Genomic DNA, 15,315 nt, shown 5'->3' with positions numbered 1-15,315 from the left:
GATACTGGGCAACAATTGAAAATTATTTAAATTGTTGGATACCATAAACAATTGATCGATAAACAATTTGTTCAACAATTTGCAATAATAAAAAAATGACCTTCCTACAATAAAAATTCAAATTTTGCCAATTTTCTCCAAAATTTACAGTGCTCGAACATATTTTCTTGGCATATTCCGATTCCTCTCGACGAGATCTGTTCAACGGTGTATGCCCCTTATTGGGGAAACTCTTGGTTTTGAAATTAAATCGGATTTCAAGTAAGGAGGCAGCCATTACCATTTGAAAAGCACGGTAACTTTCCAGCCAAAAAATTAGTGCTCCTTATGTCAATTTAGGCTTTAACTGAATCCTAAGGGATGAGTTTATGCATTGGCAACAAGCATTTTCCAAGCTTTTCCAGTATCAATCCTCTTTAATGGTAAAAGGAAGAGACTGATTTAAGGCAACAATGGAAAATTATTTGAATTGTTGGATGCAATAAGTAGTCGGTCGATAAATAATTTGTTCTACAATTTGCAACAATCAAAAAAGGACCTTGCTACTGTAGAAATTCCAATTTTTCAAATTTTCTCCAAAATTTACACAGATTGACCACATTTTTTGGCAGATTTAGATTCCTCTCCTCGAGATCTGTCCAACAGTGTATGAAACCTTGTAGAGAAACTCTTTGTTTTGAAATAAAATCAGATTTCAAGTAAGGAGACAGTCCTCACTATTTGAAAAGTCAATTTTGGCTTGAACTGATTTTTGAGGGATGAGTTCATGCATTGGTAACAAGGAATTCCCAGGATTTTGCAGTGTAAATCCTCTTTTTAAAGTAAACTCCTCGATCAAGAGTAGACATTGCTTCAGTTAATATTGATTTTAGTAATTTAGTTAAAAATTTGCACAATTTCCATGAGTAGCTGATTTCGATTTCTCTCATCGATATCTCTCAGATGGTTTTCGGCTAACTCCTTATTAACAAATAGCATTATTTAGGATTTATAGTAGGGGACAATTAATTTGCTAACTTTTTCTGGATATTGAATTGTAGGTAAGGTGTCCTGTAGAAACAAAATGCAATATATTTGATTATGAAATATTGGAATTCAACTTAACCACTCCTCTAATAAGACTATACCTCGTAACTTATTATTTAAATTATTAAAAAGCTACTTTACATTTTAAATAAATTATAAATCTTATATTAAAATAGCCAAAATTTAATTAATTTTTATATTTAATTTTTAATATATTTAAATACCATTTGGCTTTAAATCAATTCATTTAATACAAAATAATAAAAATAATATATCAACGTTACATTTATTGAAATAATATTTTATTTAGTTAATACATACATATTAATTTTAACAAAACAAATAAATTTGTTCTGAAGTCATGATAATTTCTAAGTCTATATTTTCAACAAAAATTAATGCCAACAATCCGTGGAGTTGATTTAAGGAATAATTACAAATAAATGAATTCTGGATTCTGGCAACCATAGCCAACAAGAAGCAAACACCATTCAACGACACACAATTCTTGCTCCATCATTTAAACTCGGACAAATCGCCCAGCAAAAAAATCTGCGACTAGATTTTCAAATTTGAAATTAAAAAATTTCATTCGTAAAAAAATACCAGAAAATCTAACATAGACTGGTTTTGCTGCATACAGGCGCCAAATAAAGATAAATAATAAAATTGCAAATTTCTAGATAAATGCGATAACACTTGACAGCTATGTAATCATAAATATAGTGCACTTATTTGAATAAAAAATCAATATTTGTACTTAGAAGTGGCGGGAGAGTTTGGAATTAATTATATTCTTGCGTTTTCATCCTGCACATTTTCAAGAGCCTCGATTTCTGACCTTGATCAACTCGATGTTCTTATCACCTAAAAGCACAGTGCAGTTATTTTGAAACGAGTCCATGTTAATCACGGATGCCTCCGTGGGTTTATCAAGGAGAAAATCTGTCGTTGAAAATCTCGAAAACAATTTTATCAGCAACCTTTCGACAAGCACCGTCGTGCATTGTGTAAAATGAAGGGTCAAAGTCTTCAACTCATGTGCTTACACATGTGCAAAGCGAATGGCCATTTTAATTAACATTAATCAAAATTCCAGATGAATTTAATTCATTTTTTCTGTAATAAGGATTGAAATATGATTTTTTTCCGGAAATATTATACGCATTTCAGCTTTGCTGTTCTGGATAATTAAATTTAATCGTTCAAGTGATCTTGAATTTGGAGTCATTCTAGAAATATCAAATTTTGACTGCGTCTGAATAACGAATTTAGATACGATTTTGGCTCGCCTTGCCGGCGTTGACCTTATCTAACATTGTGACGAGTCTCCCTTTCCGATCGGCGCCAACACCGCTCATCGTTTAATGAATAATTTCGTTGTTCATGTAGCTGCTAAATCCGTCTCTCGACACCGTTGAAGGTCTATGCCGGCCAATCTTTTCACTAGGAAGTACTTATTGCGTCAAAGTAGTCAAGAAATATCTGAATATATTGCAATTTGAACATTTCTATCAAGGCTAAAAATAAATTACATTTTTCTTGTTTGTTTGCGAACGACATACATTCACCATTCCTCTCTCAGGCGGTAAACAATTTTTCTCTCTCAATTCTGACTGATTTGGAATTGAGATCATGTTCACTTACTGCAACTCGAGAGGAAACGTGAGAAAAAATAAGAGTCTGGTTTAAAAAATCGAGAGTTCTAGGTAATAAAACAGGAAACTGCACGAGCGCAGTTCGCAGATTGTTCTCACGATAAAATTTCCGGTTTTATTCAGAGTGAAGCCATTTCAAACATGAATGCGTTCTTCTGTAACTCTCATCCGTGCGAAAAAGAAAGGAAATCTCTAAATGTTATTTTAGGAATAATTTTATACCAAAATTCGATGAATTATATAACTGTCATGCAGCGTTACATTAAACCGACTCGGTAAAAGGAGCATGGAGGATTGCTTTATGGTTTTCTATTAATAATCAAATCAGAGCTGCTTTTCCATTTAAAAGGATGGTCTCAAGGTCCCCGCGACTTGGCCAACGTTCTATTTTTCCGAGAGAAAGCGGAGTGTGTGTGTTTGTGTGTCTGTCGGTGCAGCTAGCCGACAATTCAATTGCGTGTACGCTTGAATGTGCATTTATTTCATGAAAGACGCGAGTTATGCAACCGCCGACACACTATTCGCGCGTTCGCGCCGCCGCCGCCGACGTTAGTTGTTTGCCAAGCGAAGCAGAGCTTGGCAAATGAAACGCTGACTTAATTACCAGAACACGAGAGGCAGCTCAATTTTTAACGCTCTCGGTTTCGTTGTTCGCTTTTTTTGCGAGGGAAACGAGCCCGTTGGCTCGCATTGTTAAGGCACTCTCAGGAGTGTCAAAGCAATGTGAGGTATTTGAGCAGTTCGGAGATCTAATACTGGCTACCCAATGTCAGAAATGGCAAAAAGTGGTTAGTTTAGTTACTCGAATTGCTCAAATTGCTCAACGGGCTGGGAGGCGCACCGGCGCCGACTCGCTACTTGCTGGTTTGCACCTTTCCAGCATGCGTGATTTGGCTTCACGGGACGAATGTCTAGCGTTTCAATGCAGTCCTCGGTGCGGAGGCAAGTGGCCCTTGAGTGGGCTGGGTCCCTGTGCGGCCTGGTGCGCCCATGTTATCCGTTCGCGGTGTTATTGGGACCCGGGTTTCAGCATTCGTGCTAGTGCAGTGCGCGCCCTTCCCGGTCCTCCGGTCCTCGGACAGGGATAAAATGAGCAAAAAAAAAAAAAAAAAAAAAAAAAAACGAGGAAGTGCTCGAATGAACAGATGAGACTGAATAATTTCACCACCAAAACATCTGGCGATTAGAAACTTTAAATTATTGATTAATTTGCTCCATTAGTTAGGAATTTTAGAATATTTTATTTCTGTGCGTCTCACTCACTAATGTGCACAATTTAGATTACACGATATTAAGATTTTTGAGCCGAATTTATAATAGTCTATTTCGCTCGTAACCTCCTAAATTTGCAAATTAATTGCCAAGTCAAATTTTATAAATAGTTTAAAACTCACACGACAGTCATCTAAAGTGACGGAACATTTGTTAATATTTTGATTAACTCTTCAGTATTTTTTGTGTTAGTATCCAAAATTGTGTCCAAGACATACTGATTAGGGATGAATAACACTAGAAGGATGCATTTTTCGTTTGGACCAATTTAGTTGTGTAAATAATCTATTTTAAATTTAAGTGTTCAACTTTAATAGATTGAAATTCACGCGTTTAATTTTCTTCTTTTTTAAAGATATGAAATATAAATTTAAAATGAATTATAATAAATACATTTTTTATTGGGGGAACACAACGATCTTGATAAAATTTGTGTTATCTAGGATACTCCTACTAAATGACGATTTCCAGATAGATTGTTTGATCGGAGCTTTGTCAAAATCTCAATTGCAATCAAATAACAGATTTTTAACGATTCTGTGATTCTGTTGAGCTTAGAGAGTCAGTAAATATCAATTTATGAAGATCTTAGGGAAAGAAAATTCTAAATTATTTATTGTCGAAATTAAATTAAGAGTTATCTCGTTATCTGAATCATTCCTACAAGAAAACTTAATATATTTAAAAGAAAATCCCTTCGTACGCGGTCTGAAGCTGATGTTTAATGCGAGAACGTACTAAAAATTATCTCCAATATTATTCCATCCCTGATTTAAACACAAAATTCGAAATGTTAAATTTAACTAAAAAAAACAGACCACATTTATTTAACCTATTATTATTATTAAATTTTTCAAGGTTTATTGGTTGGTAATCCCACAAATTTTTTTCACAACAATTTCAAGTAGTGAAAGGATATTTTTCACGAGCAAGGTAGCACTCGACGGTATAATTAATTTTTCTTCCTGCCCTTTGATTCACTTGGCTGTATATCAAGGTTTCGTGAAAGATAATGCGCGCAGCTCAATTAAGGATTGGTGTCAACATCGGTGTAATCGAAATGAGCAGTCTTTGAACCTGCTGTACCGCGAAACAATGGACTATCGTCGTCAATGACACTGCTGGGAGGTTCGCATCGTGCGAAAAATTGTTCCGTTCCTGCGCGTGGGTTCATAATCTTCTTCACCGCGCTCTGCGTCGCAATACGTATTTCTTCATTTTAATATTTCACGACCCTTTGCGCAATTAGATTTGATTTATTTCTGCTTAACAATCTCTTTGCAAGGAAGACAGAGATGTAATGCCACTTGATTTTATCTCATCTTAATAAATATTACATAAATACAGTAAAGTTTTTTTCCTGAGAACAGGCAATAAACACAGGGAATTTTTATTCAATTTAAAATTATTGAATTAATTCAGGATATTTCAAAGGTAGAATTTAAATAATATATACTCTTGCACTGTACAGTGGCTGTTTCGGTCCCTCAGACCTAATCAGCAGTAATTTTTACCTCCAAAAATAATTCTTAGCTGCCGAGAATTCTGATTGAGTGATTATTGAAAACGTCTGAAGTTACTCAACAATCATAAAGATAAAACAAGTGACGAATTCATCCAGAATTAATCCGTGCAGAGGTGAGCCATTAGATTAGTTGGAATTTCATAAATCATAAATGTTTTTGTTCTATTAATACCCTCAGAACGTGTTCAAAATGTTAAAAAAAACTATAAAATAAATTAATCTTTTTTCATGCGATCTAATTTCACGCTTCATTTGACAAACGTGCTGCACTGATTTTTTTCCTTGCCCTCTGAACTGTTAGTAATAATCTCCATAGCTCCTGTATTAATTTGAAAATGTCGAAATTTCTTTAAAGGGCATCTTTATACGCGTAGCAGACAGAGATTTCGCGAGACTGACAATCCAATTTTAATCCAACAGGATGTAAGATGAACAGTAACAGACAGTGTTCCCACTGTGACCTTTAAAATGATTCATTTGAAGGAGGTTAAAATGATAAAACGATGCTATTTTTAGAACCATAACATTTTACTTTTTTCTCGCGTAAATTATAATATCATCTGTTCGTTTTCAAAGTTCATTTTAATTACTAAACTTACTTCTTCGAGTTGCAATGTTGATTTTATTTTGGATCTGAAGTGATTTTAAATATCACTAGCAAAAATGGATATTTTCCAGCAGGCACTTTCTAAACGATTAATTTGATTTGTTCAGCTAGTCAAGACTTTAAAAGAAACTATCTGGATTGAACGGTCACCATTAGTTTCCAATCAATTAAATAATTTTAGATTTATTTTAATAGGATGCAAAATGGAATGCTGTTCCCTTTTACAACTAAAAAATTTATTAAAAAAGCAAATTGATTTTTCGTATGGCACTGCCTAAAAAACTAAAACATGACAAAAAGTCAATCAACTATGTTTTTCTCATTACCTAATTGACAGATTGATTTTCCGTCTGTATCCAAATAGTATTTATTTCTTATTATTTTAATATATTTTTGGTTGTGTTGATGTATGGGGTAAGGCTACACCGTGCTGATCTTCAATAAATCTAAATCTTATAAATAGTACAGAAGTTTTGCAGCCATCAAGTAGACACAAGGGAATTTTTCTTTCTAGAATATTCTGTTAGAAGAAACAGAATTTCACTCTTTTAAATAACCCATTCATATTTCTTTTCAAAGGAAGGCATTTGGAGCTTGTGAATTTTTGCGAGGCGGATGGAGAAATAGCAGGAAGGGCAGGTGGCGGCGTTTACACGATCTCGTCACTTCGTTTACTCTTTCAAATTTTCTCAGTAATGAGTACACCCGGATGTTTATGGCAATTTAGAATTCTCTGCAGCTAATACTGTGGTATGAATTTGGTTTCGTAGGTCAAACCATGCAGCCGCAGAGCATTGTGTGTTTTATTTGATTTATTCCTTATAAATATAGTAACGTCAAATAAATTTCTTTGGCTTGGCCAAAATCAAGTCTTTGTCAAAAGATTACATTTTTGCGAGATTGCCTAATGAATTTTCTAAATATAAAATCACTCAGATAACGTTTCACAGGCTGAATAAGATTATCCAAAAGCCTTTTCATCGCAAAGTTGACAGGCGACTCCTTGAAAAGATGCAACTCATCCACTGCGTTGCCCAAAATTCAAGGGTATATAATATTTTTCTTTGAAAGGGCACCTTGAGCGAAAAAGCGAAAAAGTATCATCACCGCGCGAGCACTCTTCAATTTTCTCCGCCGAAACTAGACAAGTTTAAGAGCATGCAGCTCCTACTCGTTTTTATGACTTGACGTGGAGGAAATAAAATATTTCTTTTCACGTACCACATGTTGGTTTTATTCGCGGGACATTGTAGGTCGGTTTTACAATGTGTCCCAACGGTACCAAAATTTCTCTCTCTCCCTCTGTCTCGTTCTTTTCACGCTTTGTTTGTCATTGTTTGATACTTCACGTCACGTTTGCCGCGTCATTCGAAATCACAATCGCTGTCCTTTCTCGGCGCCATAGAAAAACTTGCAATCTCTCAGCATTATTTGCAACACGGTTTCAGCAAGATCATGTGCAGCTCCCGAGGCATAAATAATATTACAAACTGCTTCGATTCTCAATACTACAATTCTAACGGTAAATGTATATTATCTACTTGTGAGGTTTAATTAAAAAAATGCAAATTGCTAATGAATTATTAAATTATTTCTTCAATTTTTACATCAGATTCAGTTAATGCGATAATTTAGTGCATTTTGTGAATTAGTTTTTGCAAAAAATTCAATCTCATGTTATTTTCAGGATTTATTTTCATAGATAATTGAGATAAAATAGAGTTCGTCATGCATAGGTGCTAGAAATGTCCAAATTTATAAGTGATACATTTTTCTTTTTATTAGAAAAACTAAAATTTTTAAGATTCTATATATTAAACAGGTTTAATACGGAAATCTTCTGGCGGTTAATTTGCTTGAGCATAAATAATGTTGTGCAACACAGATTGTGATAATGAGACTTTTGAACCAAGTTTACGTCTTGATGCATTGAAATTATTAGTCCACGCGGAGGAGCAAGCTTTGCAGTCAATTAGAGCGCTTCGAGAGAATTTATACACTCTATCGCCACTCTGACAGTTCTCCATTTCTCCTCTAGATGGCATCTGGAACTAGGCGTCCGCAAAATTTCATAGCTTTTAACCTCGCTTACTAACAATCAATTTAAGACTCATGTTAACTGTTAAATAATAAATTAAAATACATAAAATATTCAATTAGAGTATAAATTTTATATTTTTACCTGTAAATCAAAGACTATATTATGTTGCAAAATTTTGTAAATTTGTGAAAAATTTATTAACTGAGGATTTGAGGCTTATTCATTGATGAATATGATTTTAATTATTAATTTACTTATTTTGTGATGTTTATAATACTGTAGAATCAGATAGACAGGTCTTTAGTGATTAATTTTACCGACAATATTTTACGAGTCAGACTTATTATATTTTTAATAAAATTTTTTAATAACTTGCAATTTGGTATTATAAATGCGCAAATTTTTAATTATTTAAAAATATATTTAATAAATTTTTTAATTATAATGAAAGAGAAATTGAACTTCCTACATATTTAAATTTTAAATATTAAATTGTAAACTAAATTGTTGTTCTATAGTACTAAACAAACTGTTATTAAAATTTAAATTAATTAACAAAATTATTTTTAGTTTAAATAAAGTGATTTGATTATCCATGAGGTGGAGGATTGCGGACCTTATTTTATTTTGCTGTGTACGATGAAACACAAATTTTAGTGTTACAAAAATTGCACAACAATTAATAAAAAATTAAAATTCAACCGATTGTCAGCGAGGTTCCTGGCATTCACCGTGGCTGGCACAGCAATTGGCCGAAGGTGGTAATCGCTATTGTTGGCATATCAAAACGTCTGCAAATATCTCGCAAGCCACTCGTAACGGGGTAATTCACCTTGGCGGTGTGGTAACTTTAGTTTTTCAACTATAATCTGGTTAAACGAAAACATTTTTTGGAACAATTGATGCAAAACGCCCTTGTAATTGAAAAATCATGCAGTTTAAGGTACACTTGTTATTTTCTTTTGTTTAGAACCCCCTGTGACAGTTAACTTTTGGAGTTCAATATTTAATCCCAAAATATAATAAAATCAGTTTTACTCTCAAAAGCTATCCAAACAATTTGTTTAAATTACAAAATGGGCAAAATGGTGACAAAAATTATCCATCTGAGGGTCTCTTTGAAGAAAGACAATAGAATTTCTGGCCAGAGGCGACGAGAAAGAGAATACTAGAGTTTTCTGCTGTAATAATTGCTCCTCTGAGCGTTACTCTCCAGTCTCCGTACTGCAGGCGACGCCTATTCAAATACACCGTTGCCTTTGCGCAACAGTTAAAGAAGCCGCCTTGATAAAAAGTTTCTGCTGTATTTGAAACGTATAATATGAAACGAGCGCGCATTTCACAAAGAAGATCAGATAGAACTCGCAATAAAGCAAAAATGAGATAGATAATTGGCCTGGCTGAATGGAAAAGAACTACATAAAAACAGTTTTTCTCTATTATAGAGAGCTGGAAAGCGAGTTTTCTAGTTTTGAATAGAGGGTTTACTTCTTCATGAAGCTGAAATTTATTTACGGAAGCAAAATAAGGGTTTTCCTTTTGAACTTGTTGATTTGAGAGGAAAAATATTTAAATGAATGGATATTTTAGCGTTACCAAAGCCTCTTTGTCACAGATTTAATAACAATAGAGTCGTATCACTCAAGTTAAATTAAAATAATTTATAGAAAGCTTAAAAAGACCCTGGTTCGCCCGTGTTGTACGTTCGCGATGTTATTTGGAAACGGAATTTTGCACGAGTTGTTCACTATTTCAGGAGGTAACCCATCTGGAAAGAAAAGATCAGAAAACTTGAATGAAAACTGATTAAACCTCATCAGTTATTTACCAAAAAAATTTCTGTATGGACCGAATTATGATCCAAACATCTTCTATTGATTCTAATTTCCATTTTCGCATCCTCTTACTTGAAGCACCGCTATAAATTTTGAATCGATCCGCTGGGCCTATTTTTTCATAAGTTGGCAATAAATCAAGTCGCCCTTTGCGAAAAACGCTTGGGTTCGGTATCTGCACGCGCCCATTATCCGCTTGCGCTTGTTTTGCATTTTTATCCCCGGATTGGATGCCTGCGCATTGGCGAGACGCTCTGCCACAGCCTAGATAAATTCTTTTCTGCCATAAAAAACATAAAGAGAGAGAAATAAAGACGCGCGTGGCTCGCTGCAGCACCGTGCGGGAAAAAAAGTGAAAACGCGAAAGCGTAAAAACAATGAAAAGCTACACAGCGAGCCGACAAGCCCGGAAATTGGATCTCTCGAGTAATTTTCGGATGTACACAAAATTTTCTTCCATGTTTAGCAACAGGAAACAAGAAATAATAAGATGAGGAGATAAAAAATATTTTGAATAATGTTTTGATTTGTTATCCTTTGAGGAGTATCGTGTTTTTTATGATCAACTTTGTGCTGACCTTCATCCAATCATCACAGGACAATCAAATGGGCACAAATTATACGAATTTAAGTAATTTAAAAAACACTTGAAACCTTTAACTCTACTAAAAATCCTAACTTAAAAACATATACATATTATCTGTTCAATAATTTGTATTTTTAAGAGGGATTAAAATATTACCAATCAATTGGAAACTTCTGTTGTTCCACTCTTTATTAAAACTTAATAGGATTTATATTAAAATATATCCATTTTTGTTGATCACTTATCAGTCTTCTTCATAAAATTAATATTTGATTTTACATTTATTTATATCTCAAACGAAATTTAAACCAAGAAAACAACGCAACTTAGACCATGTAAATAATTACGAATTATACTTTAAAAATAATCATTTTTCAACCCATGGTCATCATTATGGTAAATTGTGTACTATAAACAGCACCTAACAGACTCTTTTGCTGTGAAAAACAGTTTAAAATATTTGAATATTCTGTTAGGATAAAACCCTCTAACTCGTAAGAAAGTGTTATTAAAATATTCTAAAATTTAATTGCTATAACTTAAGCTATATAATTTTATAAATTGATTTAAAAAAAGAAAACCAAATCAATTTAAAAACCTAAAAAATTATTTTAGTTTATAATTATTAAAGTTTGTTTATGAATTTATTTATAAGTCCTATTTAATCTGTATTAATTTTTAATAATTATATTCTATAGTATCTATTGTTTAATAAATGCATTAATTAAACGACAAGTACATGTAAGTTACATATATAGATTACTAAAATATAGTTATTGCATCATGAAACAGATGATTTAAAAATATTTAATTCACAGGAAAATTAAAGTTATCAAATATTTACATATTAATTGAAGCAGACAGGGTTCAGAAATCAGGCAAATGAAATTATTTGCAGTGGGGGCCAGATTCGTGCAACGCGCAGATATGGCGTCCGGTGGAGTATGGCGCGAAAAAACGGTCACGTGAAAATGCGCGAAAAGAACCAAGTTTTCGTAAATATTGAGACATAATTTGCATTACTTGTACTTAATTATGTCTTTTGGATCGTAAAAACAAACTCTTGACACTCGTACGGGAATCCAAAGAGAGCTTTTTGCTTCCCACATTCAGACGCCATCTTAGATCTGCGCAGTGGGAACCAATTTTATGCACATCTGACCCCCGCTGATTATTCGACTCATCCATACTGATCAAAATAAGTGCGATAAGTTATTCAATGATAACCACATCCACTTACCTTTCCTACCACTAAACTCCCTATAAGAAAAATTCATTATGTTAAAAATAGTTCTTTCAAATAAAAAACGAGTTTTTTGCTTTGCAAAATGAATCGATAAGGTCCTCAAATTACTGCACACAAAACTTTTGGCCTGCGAATAAATTTAATTGAGGTCCAAAGCTGAACCAAACTCTGCAAGCCGAGAGAAACTTTTGTCAGTCGTCGTTAAACGCGGTGCAAGCGCTGGGCAACCGGCGCTTTGAAATTCTCTCTCGGTCGGTGTCCTGTTGAAGAGCAATTTGTATTGAGAGACGCGCGCGCGGCAGTTTCGCGAGTGCCTTCCGGCTGCTGCAACTCGGCTCCGACTCGCCATTTATCACCGACGGAAGTGTGTTTGCTTTTCAGACACGTCTCTCGACTGCTCTCGCGTGTTTCACCCCCCTTGACCGAAAATATATAATAGATATTATTCTGTTCCTGCTGCACATTCTCTCTCCACCGGACACGATCAATGCAAACTAAAACTGGGAGCAGTAACAATGCATGTTAGAGAGTTTTCTTTTAATGACAAATGGAATTAATTTCCTTCTTACTATTAAAACAATTTTTGTCCAATTTTGAATGGACTAACAATTTGATTTTTTTTCTTATTTTCGTTTATTTTTGTGATGTTTTTAGTTTTGCTTAAACCATTCCTCTCTATTTCAACTCTGTTAATTTTTTTGTGTTTTTCCAAAGCTGCGTGCGAAGTTTAAATGAAAAACCGTTGTGTTAAATTGATAACGATATTAACATTTATTTATTGGATCTATAAAATGAAACTTTGCAGGCATTCTCATTGCTCAGTAGTGTTTAATTTGTATAATTTCAACAATACAATTTTAAATTAGCAATTCTGAGTTTCCAGTATGAGACTTTAATGTTTTATTTATTTTATATGTCGTATACTTTATTTTTCGCATTGAATTTACGTCGTATCTTGTTCATAACATTCTGCCATTTAAATTTCATCAATTTCATATCTGGACAAAATAAATATATTTTTTGGAAATTTCAAAAGTTTGAAATAGATAATAACAATAATTTATTTTTCTCGGTTATTCGTTCGTGCGGCGGAAAAAAGTCCAATCTCGAACTTGCCACTTTCTAGCAAATGTTCGACGGACTTTTTCCCCAATAGTAAAACTGTCCGATCTCACTGTTTTTCATCATGGGTCTCAAATTGAAGCTGACGTCACGCTAATCACGTGAAGAAAAAACTAAACTAAACTTAAACCCTGGCGACGCCTGACGAGCTCTGTATTGGTTCGATTTGCAAGATTTGCACACCGTTAGAACGGCAAAATCGAGAGCTTTCAGAATATGTGAAATTTGACCCTTTGGAAGCCGTCAGGGTGCTCAGGAAGCTTTGAGTTTCGAATCGTTATAGCCCGCACTGAACAACTGTTCAGCGGCACAGTTTCCTTCTCAATGCAAGGCGTACGAGATGGCGAGATTTAAAATTTGCTTCATTATGGCTTTGTCGTCCTGGAAAATTGTTTACCTGAATGGCATGCTCGTTGTTGCTTTAGATTTTTATTTGGAAATGAATTTAAAACGAAATAAAGATATCTTAAATTCAAAATTTTAATTTTTTTTCCTAGAGAGAGGCAATCAAATTATTTATATCCAACTTTTTCCTCTCTCCCAATGGAAATTAGGAGCCTTTTTTAATATTTATTTTAAAAAAATACTAAATTGTGAAGTCTGTTGATAAATTATGTATTATTTCGCTATTTAAATGAATCCATATGGGTGTTAAAAGACAATTTAAAGATGAGTTGAATTTTGAAAATTTAATTAAAAAGCCGTTGCAATGGTTGTGCAAAAGAAATTTACTATAGAGCGGTCCTCAGTACAGAAAGAGTTTTAAGGGCACATCGGCACTCCAGCCCACTCTTCGATCCAGTCAAGGTATTCGGTGATTCTGGTGTAGACATCAGGAAAACGCGATCCGCAGCCGCCTTCCTCTGGTTCAGGACAATGGCTTGCGATTCCGACTTGGGTCTCCTCTCCGTCAGATTCGATGATGGTGAGCTGGCCAGCAAACTCTCCCTGTTGACAAAATTTGGGATTAAATTTTAATAAGCAAACAAAAGCGAATAACGCGTACAAAGCAATCAAAGCTGCTGCTGGCGGCGCAAAGTGTTTCGGCGGTAAATTGTTCATAAATCTTTCTGCAAAGGTCATTGTGCATGATGATGACGTCCGCGTGCATCAGCTCTACTTTCATAGCGGTCTCATCTAGGCAATCAAGTTAGGAATTAAAATTTTTGTCCTACCCTGAAGGGATTTTTGTTACTTTTTGAGATGAATCCCCAGCCAGACACGGTTGCTTTGCGTCTTTCGAAGGTTGCTGAGCACGCTGAGCGAGACGGCAGCCGGATGGTGGCAATGCCCTCGCCGCTATCAACCTCTTCGTCCAGGTGAATAATGCAGATATTGTTTGCATAATTTGATTGGTTGAAATGCTCGTGAATTGTCGTTCTTTCAGACCTGACAACCTTCTCGTTGTTAGTGCCAAGGTAGATCTCGAAAGATGTTGCTCTGAAATTATTAAAAGTTTGTCAAAAGTTCTATTTTCTGTGGCCATTTCACCCACCCGAGGCAACAATGAGCAGCAGTCAGCACTTTGTCCTTTTTAATCAGGGATCCACCACACATACCGTTCTGGCGGCCGGGGTCAATCAAGATCACAGCCTGGAACAGTCCACGGCTGATGACGTTTCTGTTGGATTGTATTTCGTGCCAGTCATCGGCCTGGAAAGAAAATTGTCAGTTATCTTGAAATCATGTGTGGTTGAAAATATCTCTCTAATATATGATTTTGTGAGTGAGAATAAATGACATACCTGAGACGCGACGACAAGGACGAGGGACAAGGCGATGACCGTCTTCATGTTGGCGTTGGAGTGATTTGATTTACCAGCTTTCCATGCACGTTATCGCAATTTTACAGGCCAATTCGAACGTATTTTAGTCTCGCGCATGAGGTGATACAAAAACAAATATGAAATTCAGGTCATCTCCTGAAAGGAAAATTATCTTTATCTTGCTCACGAGGAATATTCATTTGTTTATCTTTCCGATAGTTTTGCATGAACTGATGTCAGTGTATTTTCTCTGATATGATGTTTTTGCAGTTAATAAGCAAAATAATTTCCTGTTTTTCCAGACTATGATCTTCATAACATTAAAAAATACGTATTCTTTAGCGTTTTTTATTGAGATTTATCTGCAGTGACAGTGTAGATATGCTGCGTCATATATTTTTAAAAGCTTAAAATGTAATTGTTCTTTCTGAAACAAATTACCTTTAAAATGAAGTAGTTAAAATAAATAATTATTCTGTAAATAATTTAAAAATAAAAATTTTAATTTAATTATAAAATTTTACAAAAATATTAAATAATTAAAATCACAACAAATAATAAATAATATACATATATATTAAATTAGTAATAACTATTATTAACTAAATATTATTTAACTGTTAAAAATTTA

General features: G+C 34.2%; 1 protein-coding gene across 1 annotated transcript; it reads right to left on the bottom strand.

The window, feature by feature from the left end:
* Positions 1–13,680: 13,680 nt before the first annotated feature.
* Positions 13,681–14,572, bottom strand: LOC135937475 (collagenase-like). Its single transcript, XM_065480627.1, has 4 exons — positions 14,414–14,572; positions 14,114–14,358; positions 13,925–14,055; positions 13,681–13,866 (listed from the first exon to the last, which is right to left on the bottom strand). The coding sequence occupies exons 1-4, from the start codon at positions 14,473–14,475 to the stop codon at positions 13,681–13,683; spliced, it is 624 nt and encodes a 207-aa protein (XP_065336699.1). The 5' UTR covers positions 14,476–14,572.
* Between the last annotated feature and the right edge of the window lie 743 nt (positions 14,573–15,315).

The sequence above is a fragment of the Cloeon dipterum genome, chromosome 2, assembly GCF_949628265.1.
Source record: "Cloeon dipterum chromosome 2, ieCloDipt1.1, whole genome shotgun sequence".
In the NCBI taxonomy this organism is placed as follows: domain Eukaryota; kingdom Metazoa; phylum Arthropoda; class Insecta; order Ephemeroptera; family Baetidae; genus Cloeon; species Cloeon dipterum.
The sequence above is the reverse complement of the archived record's forward strand: the minus strand, read 5'-3'. Positions and strand labels throughout refer to the sequence as shown.

Coding starts and splice junctions, on each gene's coding strand:
- LOC135937475 (XM_065480627.1), bottom strand. CDS start 14,475: ATGTGTGGTGGATCCCTGATTAAAAAGGACAAAGTGCTGACTGCTGCT. Junction 14,056..14,113: donor CTGGGGATTCATCTCAAAAA/GTAACAAAAATC, acceptor TTGATTGCCTAG/ATGAGACCGCTATGAAAGTA. Junction 13,867..13,924: donor GCAGCAGCTTTGATTGCTTT/GTACGCGTTATT, acceptor TTTTGTCAACAG/GGAGAGTTTGCTGGCCAGCT.